The 17,644-nt window shown below is 38.1% G+C and overlaps 1 protein-coding gene across 2 annotated transcripts in view; it reads right to left on the bottom strand.

The window, feature by feature from the left end:
* LOC308703544 (pleckstrin homology domain-containing family G member 1) overlaps positions 1–17,644 on the bottom strand; it is a 53,859-nt gene that overhangs the window by 13,693 nt on the left and 22,522 nt on the right. For both annotated transcript variants that reach the window (XM_081387147.1, XM_081387146.1), the window contains exons 2-5: positions 12,373–12,833; positions 8,835–8,935; positions 7,656–7,725; positions 2,583–2,629 (exon numbers count right to left, since the gene is read on the bottom strand). In XM_081387147.1, coding sequence (XP_081243273.1) covers positions 2,583–2,629; positions 7,656–7,725; positions 8,835–8,935; positions 12,373–12,708 — 554 coding nt within the window. In that variant the 5' untranslated portion in view covers positions 12,709–12,833. The remainder of the gene's footprint in view (positions 1–2,582; positions 2,630–7,655; positions 7,726–8,834; positions 8,936–12,372; positions 12,834–17,644) is intronic.

Raw genomic sequence — 17,644 nt, forward strand, 5'->3', positions numbered from 1 at the left:
TGGAGTTGATTTATTTATTTATTTATGTTTCCCTTTAAGAATTTGTTTAATGCAGCATCCAAATGTATGTAGGTGTGTTTTGGTTGTTTTAAATAAAAAATAAAAAAATATATAATTAATATAGTATAGAGTTGTTTGTTGTGGTGGTGATTTGACGAGATATGTGGTGATGTCACAATCGTACTGCATTGTGGGACATATAGGTGCCTGAAGTGTACATATGAAGTAGACTCGCTCCCTTGGTCAAAATCGAGGGAACGAGGGTCTGTCCATATAAACTTCCCTCATCCACTTCACAAAGTGGAACGCACTTCAAAATGGCGGCAGGGATTCCCCCGAGGGGAAGTGCTTAGGGAAGTTCACAAGTGCGTGTCTAAAAGTGGACTTTCTTTTACTGACACCTGCTGGTTAGCAAATGTTTTTTTAACTCTTTCCCCGCCAGTGTTTTTTTAAAGAGGCTGTTTTTATTCTAGCTTAATGCATTTTTTTCAACACTTAAATGTGGGTGTTTCATTGAGCAAAAAGCAGAGAAAATCAGTTTATTTGTCAAAGACCACATCTGGATCAGATTCAGACCGATGATAAAAACACAGATGGAGTAGATCGAGTCCATCAACACCCCAAAGCTTCACAGTCCTGTTGCTCGTCCTGGGTTGACATTTCATTCAGTAACATTAGTCAGTTTTGATTTATATGCTGTTTAATGTTGATGATCGTGCTATTTTACATATGCATCTGCTTACATATGCTATCTTTTCATTTCATTTCATTTCATTTCATTTTTATTCACAAAATACCAAAAGTATAATAATGCAGTCATTGGAACAAAATCAAATAGGTATAGTGAATGGGTCCCCCAAAGAAGCTAGAGAAGCTTATAGGTGGGGGCCCGTAATTTTACAAGAGAAAAGTGATACGGTAAAGATACATGGTCACCACCTGGTACCAGCAGATGACAACAGAGCACACACAAAAAACGCACAAGGACATACATACATTACATACACATGCATTCATGCTCATACATCCCAGTGGTCCATGAGAAAGCAGTTATATATTAAATATAAGTTGATAAATAATAATTTTTTAGTTGTTTTTTAAAGTTGGAGATATAGGGCAACACCTTAATGTCATCATTGATCCCGTTCCAAATCTGGGGCCCCCGACATGCAACACTCATACTAGGGCGCAAATATCGACGATATTTACCATATATTAGTGATTTAGTTCTCGTTTGGTATGTGTGCTGGGGGCTGTAGATAGGAATAAGACTATCGCTTGTTCCTGCTTCTTGTTCCTGCTTCTTCTTCCCCTGTGTTTTGATCTGGAGATTCAGTTCTCTTTCAGAAGATGTGTAATAGCGCCCCCTACCGTATAACAGTGAAATCACGGAAAGCCGGAAATTTCTGTCAATGGCGGGGAAAGAGTTATGAACTATGTGGGTTCAACAATAACACTGACGTTTGTCGTCACATAGATGGTAGAGTAATAACGTCTGCTAAATAAACGTTTTGAGATCGAGTTAATGTCAGATTATTGCTGTAAATAACGAAGAAAAATCACGGGTTTAATCATGGGTTTACTCTTATCTAATACACTGGGGTTCACATAGACACATGCACACCTTCAAAAATGGTGCTTTCCTTCTCCTGACAAAGTAAAAGACACTGAATGAAATTTGTCTCTATATGGAATGCAAACTATAGATCGTATTGCATGATATGTTTACGATAATAACTTTGCGATGCTGCTTAAGGCTCCGATATTTCAGAGAACGAACTGGTGTGACATAATTTAGAACAAAATCAGACCAAATTGTTTGTTTGGTGTACGTTTCGGGAGTTTGAAACAGCTTGTAATCACTAGTTTAACTACTATTGGTCTGTGACGATGACGTAATAGAGCGGCGTTGGGATGTTCGCTAACCGTAAACCGCCGGTCAAGTACTTCAAACTTCTTTTTACCCCTGAGCGAAGAACAAAAAAAAACCTTATATTATTTTATAAATAATTGTATATTATTTATATTTTATATTATATTGTGGCCTTTATGAATGTTCATTGCAACTATGTTTTTGGGAAACAGCGAATCGTTAAACTATGATGGTAATGACGCGACCATATAGTTGGTTAACTAAGCTTTTGGCAAGCACACCCCTGATCATCTTGGTGACCACCATAACTGTAGTCTTCATCTCATCTTTAGGGGTAAAATAAGTGCAAAAGGTTACTTGTAAATGTAATAAAGAAAGGGGCAGATTGGACAGGTGATAGAGAGAGACAGTGAGACGGGGTTTCCCTCAGGGTGAACATATAGAAACAGACTCCTAGACTCCAGTAGTGTTATACACAACATAATATGACCACACACTCTCACATGTCTCACATTCCACACACACACACACACACACACACACACACACACACACACACACACACACACACACACACACACACACACACAGGCATCTGAGACAGCCATTGCTCTTGAAGACTTATAAAGCTCTGTATTGAGTGAAAGATGGTGACACACAAACCAAAGGAAGTGAACTACAACCACAAACCACAGGACATATTTCTCACCTTGGGTAATTTGTGCAGTACTGTGTGTATATGTGGAAGTCTTCACTCTGAAAAACAATAAGGAAATTAGGGTTAGTTACTCAAAGGAAGACATGGGAGTCAACCAAGGAAAATGACTAGATAAGCATATTAAACAAAACCTTAATGAAAAATAATGCAGAAAGTGTTGTGTGACGGTAAAGGGACAAGCAACACGCTTCACTTTAAATACTTTAAAGGGTTAGTTCATCCAAAAATAAATATTCTGTCATCATTTACTCACCCGCATGTAATTAAAGGGTTAGTTCACCCAAAAATTAAAACTCTGTCAGTAATTACTCATGTCGTTCCAAACCCGTAAGACCTGCGTTCATCTTCAGAACACAAATGAAGAGGTTTTTGATGAAATCTGAGAGCTTTCTGTCCCTCCATTGACAGCAACGTCAGAACGTCGGCTCACCATTGGCCAGCATCACACGCATCACACACATGACCAGCGTCGGCATCACACGCATCACACACATGACCAGCGTCGGCATCACACGCATCACACACACATGACCAGCGTCGGCATCACACGCATGACATACATGACCAGCGTCGGCCAATAGTGTGCCGATGTTCTGACGTTCATCGCTTCATAACATTAAGGTTGCATAACATTCACTACTGTAGTTACATGGACTATTTTAACGATGTTTTTACCACCTTTCTGGGCCTTGAAAGTTGCGATGACGTTGCTGTCAATGGAGGGACAGAAAGCTCTCAGATTTCATCAAAAATATCTTCATTTGTGTTCTGAAGATGAACGCAGGTCTTACGGGTTTGGAACGACATGAGTAATTACTGACAGAATTTACATTTTTGGGTGAACTAACCCTTTAAGTGGATCAAAAAGCACTTGAAAGTTCAGCTAATTGCATTGAATACAAATTTAAACTATAATACATTTTCATTTAGTTGCAATTAAGTGTCCCAAATCATTACATTCGGTTCATACTTAAGTATATTCTTTATGTATTTTAAATACTTTTCATTAATGTATGCTAAAGTGTACTTCTTTTCCACAAGGGTATATCGACATTTAGATGGCAGTGTCAGTGTGTGTATGTCTGTTTGTGCGCATAAGCTTGCTTGCTCTGAAAGGTCACATCAGGATGGTGCATTACAGCACAAGGTTTACAGCGCACACACACACACACACCCGCACACCGGTCGCAGTGACTGTAATAAGAGTCCTGATGTTATGTTTACAGTAATGCTAGATGTGAGCGTGCTCTGATTAAATCTCTCTCTTCTCCTCCTTCATCTGGAGTCTTTTGCTCTCTCATTCTGCCTATATGAACATCAAAGCACTTGGAAAAGTACAGAGAGTCTGAGTATCAAAGAGCCGTTTATCCTCTTCCTCTAATATCCCGTCTCTCGCCGCCCCCGCCAGCTTTCACATCTGCCCTCTCTCTGTCCGTACACACACACACACACACACACACACACACACACACACACACACACACACACACACACACACACACACACACAAACACACACAGGTAGCTTTATTAATGAGTGTGTCCTTGCATAAATGCTGTGACCCGAGTGTAAGGTTCTCCATGGGAAAATGTCTAAATTTTCTCCTGTTTTTAAAGTCTGGAACCAGATGTGTGCTCACTGTTTGATAATGCTAGTTGTCTTCAAGTCATACACACGTGCCACAATGTCAACATTAATGGTTAACTTAGTTTCATGTCAGAGCTGTTACTGTATCATGCATTTTGGTGTGAATGGGCCACTGCATTGACATCAGCATCCAGGACCAGAACAATATTTGTTGCTTTAGGGTTTTATAAGCTTCTGTCTGAACTGCAAACAGCAGGTGGAGGATCCTCACTGTTCTCAGAGAAATACACTGAGTCAGCGTGTGTCCTTAACAGAGAGAGAGAGAGAGAGAGAGAGAGAGAGAGAGAGAGAGAGAGAGAGAGAGAGAGAGAGAGAGAGAGAGAGAGAGAGAGAGAGAGAGAGAGAGAGAGAGAGAGAGAGAGAGAGAGAGAGAGAGAAAGGACAGTGTTCTCAAGAAAGCTTTGATAGGAATCAGATGTAATAAAACCTCTCACTTTTACTGGAATCCTGAAACTCCTTTGTGATATCAATACCACAGAACTGAGTAATGCCTTTAAACGCACACACACAAACACATACACACACACACACACACACGGTTCCGGGAGTATTTGCTGATGATGACTAACCTTTATCAAGAGGACTGACCAATAAGCACAAGCCAGCTTTATACACTGTAAAGCAGGAATCTGCATCTGTTACTTTAAAGAGCTTATTTTCTACCTGATTTAACCTATAAATGCTGTTTAGTTTTTATAAATGAATGAGTTATGTTGATCAGCGATATTAACCCTTTCATGCCGAGAGGTCACTACTGTGGACAGCCACTCAACAAGCATTTTCTTGCGTATGCATGGGTTCTGATGGCATAGCTGCACATTAACCTCTACAGTGACTCTGGTGCATCATCATATACATTGCCATCAAGTGGCAAGACGTTGTGTGTAGATTTTTCCCCTCTGAACCAAAATGGCCGATGGCCCGTCAGAAATACCAAGTTGCTCTGGAATATCCATCCGTTCTATCCTAGGAGACTCTTGCAGGTAAAAAAAAATAAAATAAAATAAAAAATTGTAGCATCAAGAAATATCTAATGAGTTATATCACAGTAACATTTTCCAAGTACTGATTTTAGATTGGAAGCAAATTCCGATTAATCCTCTGTCCACTAAATTGGACATCATGCATGCTTTTGCCCTAAGTCGACTTGCGTACCGCCGTCTGCCGGAAGCTAGTTATTTTAGTCGGTAAAGTTTTAAATATGGATATTTTTCTTACACAGACGCATCGCTTCGCTTCAGAAGGCCTTTATGAACCCCGCAGATCCATGTCGATCACTTTAATCATGGATGGATGCGCTTTGATGGACTTCCAAAGACAAACAGCCATTCACTCCCATTATAAAGCTTGGAAGAGCCAGGACATTTTTAAATATAACTCTGATTGTGTTCGTCTGAAAGAAGAATGTTATTTACACCTAGGATGACTTGAGGGTGAGTAAATCATGGGCTAATTTTCTTTTTTTCTGGGTGAACTTATCCCTTTAACCCATTTACTCCTAAAACGAAATCAGATTACTTTTTGATCTAACAAGTAAAGTAATGCATTACAAGTCGCATACATTGCATAATCACGTTACTTTTTTGATGTTAACCCATTTTCATCAAAAAAGTAACGTATGAAAGTAATGCATTACTTTACTTATTAGATCAAAAAGTAACCTGATTACGTAATGCATGTTACTTGTAATGTATTATGTTTAATACAGTATCTCTTCAGTTTAAACCATAAATGCATACTGTACATTCAAGTGGACATCTGAAAATTCCTTTAAAAAATGTGTAAAAAAAAAAAAAAAATTTGCATTTCAAATCTTGTGTAAAAAAAAAACCTGACTGAGGCTGTCATAATTCATACATGAAAGGGTTAAATAATATGTATGTACTTGATCAAAACCAGTTCATTTAGATGTTACCATTTTTCCCCAGTGCAAAGTGCATTGTTGTTATTAAAACCAAAACTACTAAAAATAGTTTTCGGTAATTAAAAAAAAAAAAGTAAAGTAAAATAAAATAAATATAAATTAAATTAAATAATTTTAAAAAAGTTATAACAAATAAATAAATAAAATATTACATGAAACACCTAAATAAACTTTTTAACATTCGAAATATTGGCTTGTTGGCAGCTAACTGAAATAAGTTTACACTGAATTACTAAAACAAAAACTGAAATAAAAATAAATCCAAACTATGGATATATATATATAAACAAGGCTAAACTAAAAAACGAATAAATAACAAAATTACTAAAACTTTAAAAAATTGATAATATAGAAAACAAAGCTAATTAAAAGTATTAATGGATATTTCTATAAACAGTATAAATAATACTAAATGAACACTGGTATAATTTAGACTATAATTTCTGATTGGATGAGCAACTTAAGATGATTTTTTGTTGTATTTCTCTCATTGGATAAATGTATCATCATATACTGTATTTCTAATAAATACAAGTTACATCTACAAAATTCAAGAACAAATGTCCACGTAATAAATTAATTGATGTTTTTATATTTGCATTCTAGACCTAATTCCCTTAATTATTATATGCTCTTTAAAAAATCAACTCCAGGTGACAAATACTGAAATATATCCATTGTAAACATACATATGCACAGATTTAGGTTCCTTTAATAAACTCAGAGTCATATTAGTTGGCGTTGTTCATAAATATCATATTTTGATGTTCTGATTTCAAGTTTGTCAGCAAAACACACTCTTAAATAATAACCAGTTACAAACACTGACCACAAAGACACAGTGTGTGTCTGAGTGAAAGCCTGTGTTAGCGTATGCAACGAGAGCCGGGCTGAGAAAGGAAACCATGTGTGTCAATCAAAGCACCAATCAGTGTATCTCTCTGTGGTTTCTCAAACAGTGTTTCCCAGGCATGAACATAAGCCTCATACCCAGTACAAGCAGACCTCCGAAGGCCAGTTTGACATTCAGGCTGGTCTGGGTGTGTGAGATCTCGTGAGCCTCACTCATTTGCACTGTGTAAATTGTCAGCCCCCTGCTAACGCCACATTAGCACAACAATAACCCGAACAAAACAAAGCAATTATCACACAAAACCACAGGAAAGCAAACCACAGAAACGAGTTGCATTCCAGCAGCTGTTAATTAGAGCTATAAAACAGCTAAACATACTCAAGTATGTGTTATTATGCCAGTCAATAGAGACTCTTGAGGTATAAACTAATTCTAACACGTAATAGGCCTGATAGAGATGCTGACTGTTTATCTGTGTGACCGTGTGATAGTTTTGAGCATGATAGTGTGAGCATTCTTCATAATTTTGTATTCGCGTTTGAAAGAAAGACAGTTTTAAATAAAAGTTTGTATGAACCTGAGTGTGAGTTTTGAGTGATCTTTAAGGTTTGTCTGTGTGAAGAAAAGACAAGACTTTTACCTTGGCTACGAAACACTTTGCAATGGCAACTGGGTTGGCGTTACACTTCTCCAGGTCATGAAGCAGATCACTAAAACACACACACACACATTGGTTATATATGGACTGAGCCGTGCTCTGTATTGTAGGCCATGAACTGTAAAGGAAAGACCCACTTCCGTGAATGAACAGCATAGGGAATGCATGTGTGGTCACTTCTGTATTGCAGTCATATGAAGTAACACTGTGAGTGTGTGTGGGCTGAATTTGGAGAGAGTCTGGCAAAATGTGCAGGTGTGTGTGTGTGTGTGGTCCGAAGTGAGAGGAACTGAGGAAAGAGATGGCAGCAAATACAGCAGACTGTCTAAAACAGAAGATCTTCCCTCAACAGGCCATAAAGGACACTTTCTCTGAATATGATACACATGACACTCCTAAAGCAAGCCATGTTGTTCATTTTTGTAAAATGGTGTTTAACCTTCAATGGAATCAATGAGATGTTTAACCTTCGTCAACATCAGGGGGGCAAACTAAATGTTATATGAGCTGAATATTATCTTTATTTCCATTAATATGAAGTTATCAACTTCACTTAAAGTTACCAAATGAGGGGCATTGTCTACATACACATCTAATCATTTAAAACTAGTAGTTCTTCCAATAAACATCAGAACCAAAAAAAGACTGAATGGGTTTGCAAGTAACAGGGTTGTAAATTTATCTTAATCTATCACTCACTAGATATTCGCTGTGTTGGGATTAAATGTTGACTTCTAGCTTCCGATAAACATACATTTTCCATGAAATTCACAAAATAAAAACAGTTTGAAGTCATTTAAACTAATTAATAGCGCTTAATGAATGCAATGTAACAAATAATCTACTGAATATTATGAGGTAACAGGACTGTGCTAAATATGTTTGGTCATTAAATTTAGTTTGTAAGAGTGAATTAATCGAATAGCAAATTATTAAATTATCATTTTCATTCAAATTGTGACACGGTTGTATGGTTTTCATTGTTGGAAATGATAAGAACCTGTTAAGCACCACCATATTTAATTGCATGGACAGAATAGTTTACCTAAAAAATGGTGTGCCTTTTTCAAAGCCTAATAGTTCATGGGAAGTGGCAAACAGCCATCACACTTCTCTAACAGATGCTCTTGTCCCTGAAACGAGCATGGTGTGTCCGTGTACCTGTTAAAACGGTAGATGTCACGGATATTTCCAAATAAAGAATTCCTCTCTTCATCTCCCAGCAGCAGAAGAGACTGGTTGCTGATGCAGTCCAGGTAATCCTGTGGAGAAACAGATGAAAGGATGAGTAATCTCATCAGTGGTCATGTGAGATGGGCATCAAACAGGGTCCTGTTATAGTCACAGCGTGTACAAATAACAGCAGAAGTAGCAGTGCTTCGCCTTCTGAGAATATAGTTCCCAGTGTGTATACAGTAGAAGATGGCTGTGTCTCATGTGACCTTGTTATTTGTACACGCTGTGACTATACAAATCGCAACATGTTAATAGGAAAATGGTGTTATTTTGTCACTTATTGGGAGCAGTATGCTAGCTGGAGCCATATACCTCCAGTCTTTGTGCTAAGCTAGATTAGCGGTTGGTGCGTAAGACAGAGTTACGGCACGCACAGAGATGAGAAGGGTATGTATGGACTTATCAAACTCTGGGGGATACAGTGAATGAGCTAAAGTCCCAAAAAGTCGGTGTGTTCCTTTAATTAGGGGTCAATCACAGCCTGGTTGAACCATGCACTATTCAAAATAAAAGGCATTAAACAGGGAACCCCGCACATGACACGTGGGAAAAAATATATATATTGTGGCCACGAATTAAGAACTTGTTCCCTCATTTTAGGTCAATAGTGGCCATGTTGAACTAATTCATTCCTTTGTTCAAATTACTAACTGAATTAGTACAACATGGCCACAATTAACCTAAAACAAGGGAATTAATTAAAAAAAACGTGGCCTTGTTTTTACTAGAACGAGGGAACAAATTAATACAATGAATTTGAAAAGTCTTGGGCACGTTTGAGTTTCAGCAAGAACCAATGAGGGTGAGTAATTAATGACAATTTTAATTTTTAATTTTTGGGTGAACTAATCCTTTAATTCATGGCCACAATATGCATTTCTTCCCATAAATGCTGTACTCTAAAAACCAAATACAAAGCATTGGCTGAGACTGTATTGTTACCTCCCGTCCAAAAAGACAGAAGCTGCATTTGGTGATACTAGTGATGCAGAACATAAACACCACCTTAAGTTGCACAAAGAGGCTTTCATACACTAGTTCTGTAGAAACACATCTATGTACTGTTTTCTAAAGAACATATCGCTACCTGAAATGAAGAAAGATCAGCATGATTGATATTCAAAATGGTAAGCAAATTATGCTTTGTTTACAGGTTGTTTATCTGCAGTCCTAGTTTCGGTTTCTCTTTTTGAATGATGAATATAGACTACTGATACTGATATAGACAGTTATCTCCTCATACACAGGCACAGAACGCAAGTGTTCAGCTTTTGTCGCCACTAGCTCTTTTAAGTCGGCTTGGTGTGTCACGGCCTTAATGATGGAGGAACAAACTCTATGAACTACAGAAGCCCCCAGTGAGCTCTCACAAAAATATATGCAAACAAAGCATGTCAGAATCTGTATTTGTGCTGTATCTTCTGCTCCGCCCTACATGCGATTGTCTCTCTCTTTGGATGACAGACGAGATAAGTGATTCTTTCACTCAGATACAAATCTTTACCTGAACACCCCCAGGCAGTGTAAAATAATCATTCTGTGTCTACTCTAAAACACACCCAGTGTCAACACCCCGTGTCAACACCCCGCTCACACATAAACACAGACCTAGAGGTTTGTCTCATTTTTAAAACTGAGAAATAATGTGATGCTATCACCCCAGGAAGATAAAAATAATAATTTTAGTACTTAAACTTTCATTTCAGAGAGTTGCCAAGGCAACATTTCAAACTTATCATCTAATATTTATATTTTATTTCATTTATTTCATTTCATTTCAGCTTTATTTCAATTAAAGAAAACAAGTGTGAAGTGTCTTCCAGTGTGAAGAATACTAGATTCATATTTCTAAAAGAAAACATCATTAAATTACATAAAACATGTATTAATATTTATAGCAGTCTCATGTGTTTCTCTTTTAAAGTTGTTTTCCTAACCTACTTTCCTCTGCTTTATCTGTCCTCTCCATCCATCCTGCTTTCCTTTTGTTCCATTCTGTCCTCAAACCATCTATCACTCTCTTAGTGCCAGGGGGCCTGTGAATGTGTGTGTATAGAGGAGTAGGTGGGGAAGGGGTTTGCAACCCCCCTAAAACTCTCCATCCTCACATTAACCGAGAAAGAGTGAGAAAATCAGGGCAAGGGTGAGAAGAAGAGTTTAGCATTCATCTCCTCGCTCTCTAGGTCAAATGACAGCCATGTGCACTTTAAATTTGACAGCTATATAAATCATACACAAAGAAACACACACACTCGTACTCAAACAGCTCCGGTACTCATGCTTTATGGGGATTGGTAGCCTGCATGGTTAAGGACAAAGGTTCAAGGTTTGATCTCAAGTGTATGAGAAACCCACACACTGCAAGGTACTTGCAAGGAATAGTTCAGCCAAAACTAAATGTTATATCATCATTTACACGCCACCCTGTCATAAAATAAATATGCATGACTTTCTTCCATTGAACACAGAAGGAAATGTTACAGATGCTATCAAGCTCTAAAATAACGTAATAATGTTCTATAATTCAAAGAACTGAACTTTATCAAGACGTGTGGAACAATGTCATGTTAGTGACAGCAAACGGCATCTGTTATTGCATATACAGTACATACATATGCACAACACTGCAAGTTTGAAGAATGACTTTAAACCTTTCCTTCTTGCAGCTTGACGGTATGAATATGAATAACCATCCGCTTGCAATGTATTAAATGTATTTAAAAGTTCTCCTCTCGTGTTCCACAGGACAAAAAGGTCTTACGGTTTGGGAAAAAAAAAAACATATGGATAAATCTCGTCAATGAAATTACAGACAAAAATGTTCATTCATTCAATCGGTAACGGAGCAAGTGGATTTATTTATGATTGGGTCATTGAATCGATCCGTTCAAAGCCGCAGATTTGTTCACGAAACACTGTGTTGCAGTTCCACTGTGGCTTTCATTAGAACTATCATTTCATTGCAAAATTGAGCAAACTATACTGCCAATACTGTGTTTGCAATGTACGTCACTCAATATTACCTTTTGATTTGTTGAGATGTTATATAAAATCAATGTCACATTTGCAGTTTGTGACAAAAGAAGTATGTATTTATAAAACAGTAGGTGACAAGTTCCCATATCACGTACTACTTCCGGCGAGATTTTGAAGTGCGCACTTTACTTTCCCTTCACTATCCCATGAGGCCACAGGAGGGGATCTGTGAATGGAAGTGAAGCGGTGCAACTGGCGCTGGTAGATCACATGACAATGACAACGTGGCAAATGTACGGTAGTATGTCTGAATTTCACATCACACTGCGGACATTCATACTATATAGAACATACTTTTTAATGGTCGCATATACAAAGTTTCAAACCAAATGTAGCACTTATTATACAGTATTCGATTTCGGACGCAGTGATCGGCCATATGTCACGCGTTTGGGAAGAGACCACACATGCTTTGTGTCTTTCATACCTGGACTATACTGCGGAGGTCCTGGACGTAGGTTTTTTCCGTTTCAAGAATTTCCTCCACCACTCGGTCCACATACTGGACTTTGCGTCCTTCTGGCGACTGAATCTCTGCGTCCCCCTGATTGGTGGGTGTAGGTGTTTGTCTTCCTGACTCCTCCTCCTCCAGCTGTCGGGCAGGCACCAGCTCCAATCGGATGGCTCCAGAATCATGATCCCGCTCAGGGGTGGAGCCTAACACGGGTCGACCCCCCAGCGAGCAGTGGCTGTCCCGGGAGGAGGCGGACGAAGACGTGGAGCCGTAGCTCACCGGCCGGTCGTTGCAGTGCGTGGAGTCCATGCTGCGTGAGGAGCAATATCTCGGGGCAGAGTTTCTGATGGGACCTCCCGCCTGGCTCAGGACCGGCCCTCCAACAGGGACCTCCGGGAGTGGCGGTAAAACATCAGTGGAGAATGGATAATCTTCTGAAAGATAAAAAAGCCCAAAGTGGTTAGACGATATTGAAGGAAACTGCAATTTCCCATATCTTGTTAAATAATGCGATACGATAATGCGGTAGCACTTTACAATAAGGTTCATTAGTTAACATGAACTAGGAATGAACAATACTTCTTTAGCATTTATTAATCTTAGCTAATATTAATTTCAACATTTACTAACATTATTAAAATCAAAGGTTGTATTTGTTAACATTAGTCAATGCACTGTGAACTAACATGAACAAACAATGAACAGCTGTATTTTTATTAACTAACATTAACAAAGATTAATAAATACTGTAACAAATGTTTTGCTCATGATTAGTTCATGTTAGTTAAAGTTAACTAATGAACCTTATTGTAAAGTGTTACCGATGATTCTTCAAGTGTGCAAAATGAATTTGAATTATATTTAAATATGTTTACATTATATAATCAACATGCATATTTCACATTCTTTCTGGGAGAACATCACTACAACTTCTGAAAGTGAACAGCAATATTTACTGTAGCACTGCATAAAAAGTAATGTCACAAATCAACAGACAATGTCATTCGTTCTGAAAACACACAAAAACTACAACCCCAAAACCCACTGCAATTACATATTTGATTCCCAGAGTTAGATCTCAAAAACATCCTGAGAAACCCACAGCAATCTCTAGCATTTCTGTGTGGGAATACACACGCTCGAAACCATTTTGGGTTTGTTCTTGTGACAACAGTTCTCAGGAGAAAGCTAAACTTTAACATTATTTTAGATACTAGTAGCTATAATTATTCTTAGTCTCACTGTCCCATTATCTCAGACTACTATGCAACACACCAATAATAACAACATAGAACATTTATAACATTTATATTTCATAAAAAAGCTGTGAGTGGAAACTTGGTGTTGTGCTGTGTGCTTCTATGTGCTTGCTAATGGGTTTTTAGCATAATGCTAGGTGATTGCTTGAGTGTTTTGGGCTGTTGCAATAAACGGACTCAAATAGAGACCGGATATCTTTGGGGGGGACTAGAGGGTGGAATTGGGACAGTAAAAGCAACACCCTAGAAACCACGCAAAAGACATTAGCAACTGCATAACAGCCCCCACAACATCTTAGCATTAATGCTTTGATTAGGGTTAGGGGATTAGGGGTTGAATTGTGGTGGAGAGTAGCATAGCAAACACCATTCGCATTTTCTTCAGAAAATTTTCAAACTCAAGTGTTTATTTTATTTAGTTTTATGAGCTTTTACTGCTATAGAGTGTGTTCACGTGTCTCTGATGTTGGGCATGATTCAGATGTGTCTTAAAACAGCAGTTGACAGGCACTCACCACATCACTTCAAGTTAATTACCATGAGAACACACACACACACACATGTGCATATGCGCACACACACACACATGCAGAGCCTTTCATACAAGAGAAAGGCCAGCACTGAAAGAGAGAGGCTTTAATGAGCAGATTAACGTGTAATGGAGACATTTTACTCTCTAGGTGAAATGAAAGAGAGCTCTGTGTGACCGTGTGTGTGTGTGTGTGTGTGTGTGTGTATGCACGTGTGTGTGTGTGCACGTGTGTGGCTGCGGACTGTCTATTCTCACAACACTGTAAGACCATCCAGACGCACCCACTCCACACACACTAGCACAGGTGTGCACACACAATCAACACAGTGTAACGTGGTAATTTTTACGCTCCGTTGACACAATAGGTAAATTACGGCAGTGGAAAGGGGTAATATATACTGTACATATGGGACAAAGTGAAGTGTTGAATAACAATGTTTCATACAATTCATCAAATCACATCATGGAAGCCAGTCAAATGCAACAAGTAATCGCTCTCCAACAACAAAACCATATAAAGGGATTCCAGGGAATTTAAGACTTTCTTTTTGTCTTGCAGTCAACCACATGTCTTCTTCTCAGTTGCCAGTTATGAATAATCACCATCATTACTCACTCAACACGGAGCCATCTATATTATCCTGGGCTCCAGAAAAAAAGCCACATGATTGGCTCTTGATTGTCTAAGCAAGCTTCTGATTGGTTAACTCCTGTGCATGCCAAACTCACACACTGACCCACTTTCACGAGACAAACAAACACAAAATGAGATGCGGCCACCAACAAACACAATCTCAAGTAAATGCATAATGCTTGTGTGTTGCATGTTTACTGCAGTTTGAACTATTGGAGATATACATGAATGTGTCTGTATATGTTAAAGCCTTTTCATGCAACGGGTTCACTGCTGGTTGTGTGTTTTGGTGGGTGGGGTCATGTTCAAGTAAAATAAACTTCTGTGGGTGTGTTTGTACTCTTCATGCACGAGTCTGTCTACTGTATGCTGAATATTTTAGTTTGTTTGTTGTGATTCAGTTTGAAACTTATTTGCAATGTTTCACTTATTAAAACACAAAAAGTCAGCACACTGTTGCTTCCAAATATGCAGTCACAATTGAACTGAAAATGCTACTTTAAGATTAATAAAAAAAGATACCGTTCTGAAAAAGAAATGCACTTCTTTATGCATTGAATGTGCACTTGTAAGGTACTTTAATCTTTATAAAGTATATTTGAAAAAAAACTGCACTTGCTGATAATAAACTTAATAATTGCACCTTAACAATTACAAATGCTTAATTACACACATTTAAATACATGACATAAAAGTTTCCATAGAAATGACATTAAATATTAATCTTTTTAAGTATATTATTTCCATAATAAGTGCTCTTTAAATGTATGCTAAAGTGCACTACTTTTTCAAGTAATTTGCTTGGCAAATAATGTGCTATTTGCCAAGTTCATTATTTCATTTAGCAAACAACATGTGATCTTCATTTTATAAATGAACATATACATGCATTTACATTTAGAAAGGGGTTTTCTTCTCTCACACAGGTCAAAAGACTGTTGAACAAGGGGATGTGGGCAATATTAGCTGAACAAAAGCATGAATGGACTGAACATCCACCACCAGGCATAAAAACCCATCTGGGCTCCTTTGGCATCCTAATATTAATCTTACATACTGTCCCGTACTCACAACGTGGGTGGGAATGCAACAGGTCAATCAGTTGCCATTGACCATTAGAGGAACAGCCAGTGTGTATGTGACTGAAAACATATGAGAGACCGATTCTATCAAGATACAACAAATAAGTTTTACAACCACTAAGGCATCATGGCACACATTTAAACAGTTCAGTTTAATTAATAAATAAGTCACTTATGAGGTTCGGTTGGGATGTATAGTTATAGTTGGCATATGTAGATGCTCGACAGCAAAGCAGCAAACTAGTTTTTGGAAGTGCTAATGGCAACTACCTGAACCAGCTCTGAAGAATGCATAAACATAGTCACTGTGTTATAACAGCCAAGTCAAGGGGTAATCATTCTTACTTTTCGGATTCAAAGGAAACCAATCTGCCTTTTTATGTTACTGAGTTATGATCAGTCATAAAAAAGATTACTAACTTGTAAGAGTACTTCACTTCCTTCCCGCATGATGAGGATGTCACAGCCCTCTCTGTTTTCAACAGCCCAGGACTATTACCAGCTCATCATTCCCATATAATGACCACTACTGTCTGCTGTAGCTCATATATACTGAAGCTCACTGTGTTTTTGCTATGTCTGACACCGCAGAATTTACAGTGCAGTTTTAATAATCAGGTCAAAAGCAAATCTCACAATGAGGACACAGACAGAAAGAGCTCAAATCCCGGGTTATTATACAAACATTTTTAATTAACTAAGTAGGGTTGCATTTGACTTTGTGATTTTACCTTGATTAACTTGACCTGTAGTCTTCATCTGTACAGTGCTATTACAGTTTTTCTCAGTCGCTTTGGTGCATTTCTCAGATCAGAAATGAACTTGTTCGACCTCCACATCATCTAGTCACTGGTGCACATCGTAAAAGCAGTTTCTCATTCTCCTGAACAAGTTGCGAATGCTTTGGTACATTGATTATGTACAATTGTCTGCGGTTTCCTACATTATCAGTTGCTAATGCCATGTTGCTCAAAATGTATTAAATAGTTCTCTGTGCAATAGTCTTACCCCTCAAAATATCTAGGGCCCTATTTTGCACCCAGCGCAATTGACTTTGTACACCGACGCATGTTTTTGATTCCTATTTTGCACCGGCGCAAAGCGCGCTTTTCCCTCCACAGAAGCACGTCGCTAAACTAGGGAATGAACTTGTGCTCATTGGGCGGTTCAGCGCAAAAAAGGAGGCGTGTTCCGGCGCAAACGTTCCTTCATGCTATTTTGCAGGTTTAGAAAACAATTGCGCCACTAACCAGGAAACAATAGTCTAAAGTCAGTGGCGCGTTGCGCATGTTATTCATATGCTATTTTAAGGGCGCATGCTTGGCCATAATCAATGTAGCGTGTGCACAACGCGCATACACTTTGATTCTCATCTACACAGAAGCAGCAGTTTTCATTTTTGCAAATCATACATTATTACGATAGATAGATAGATAGATAGATAGATAGATAGATAGATAGATAGATAGATAGATAGATAGATAGATAGATAGATAGATAGATAGTTAATTTATTATAAAAGCATACATCTAGCTTACAGTTCTCTGAAAGAGCTGAAAGTTGCATCTCATGAACCTTCAGTTGGCAAGTGTATATACAGAGCTGCATGCAAAAGCAAAGTTTCCTGTGTTTGCCTTTCTATTGTTGTATTTTCCGCCTTTGTGCCCCATTTCTTTTTCTTTTCTGTATTACAATAATAGTGTAAGTATTTTTTTTTTCAGACCAGTAGTAAAAGTGA

Source organism: Scardinius erythrophthalmus, assembly GCF_964197995.2.
Source record: "Scardinius erythrophthalmus genome assembly, chromosome: 15".
Classification (NCBI taxonomy): Eukaryota; Metazoa; Chordata; class Actinopteri; order Cypriniformes; family Leuciscidae; genus Scardinius; species Scardinius erythrophthalmus.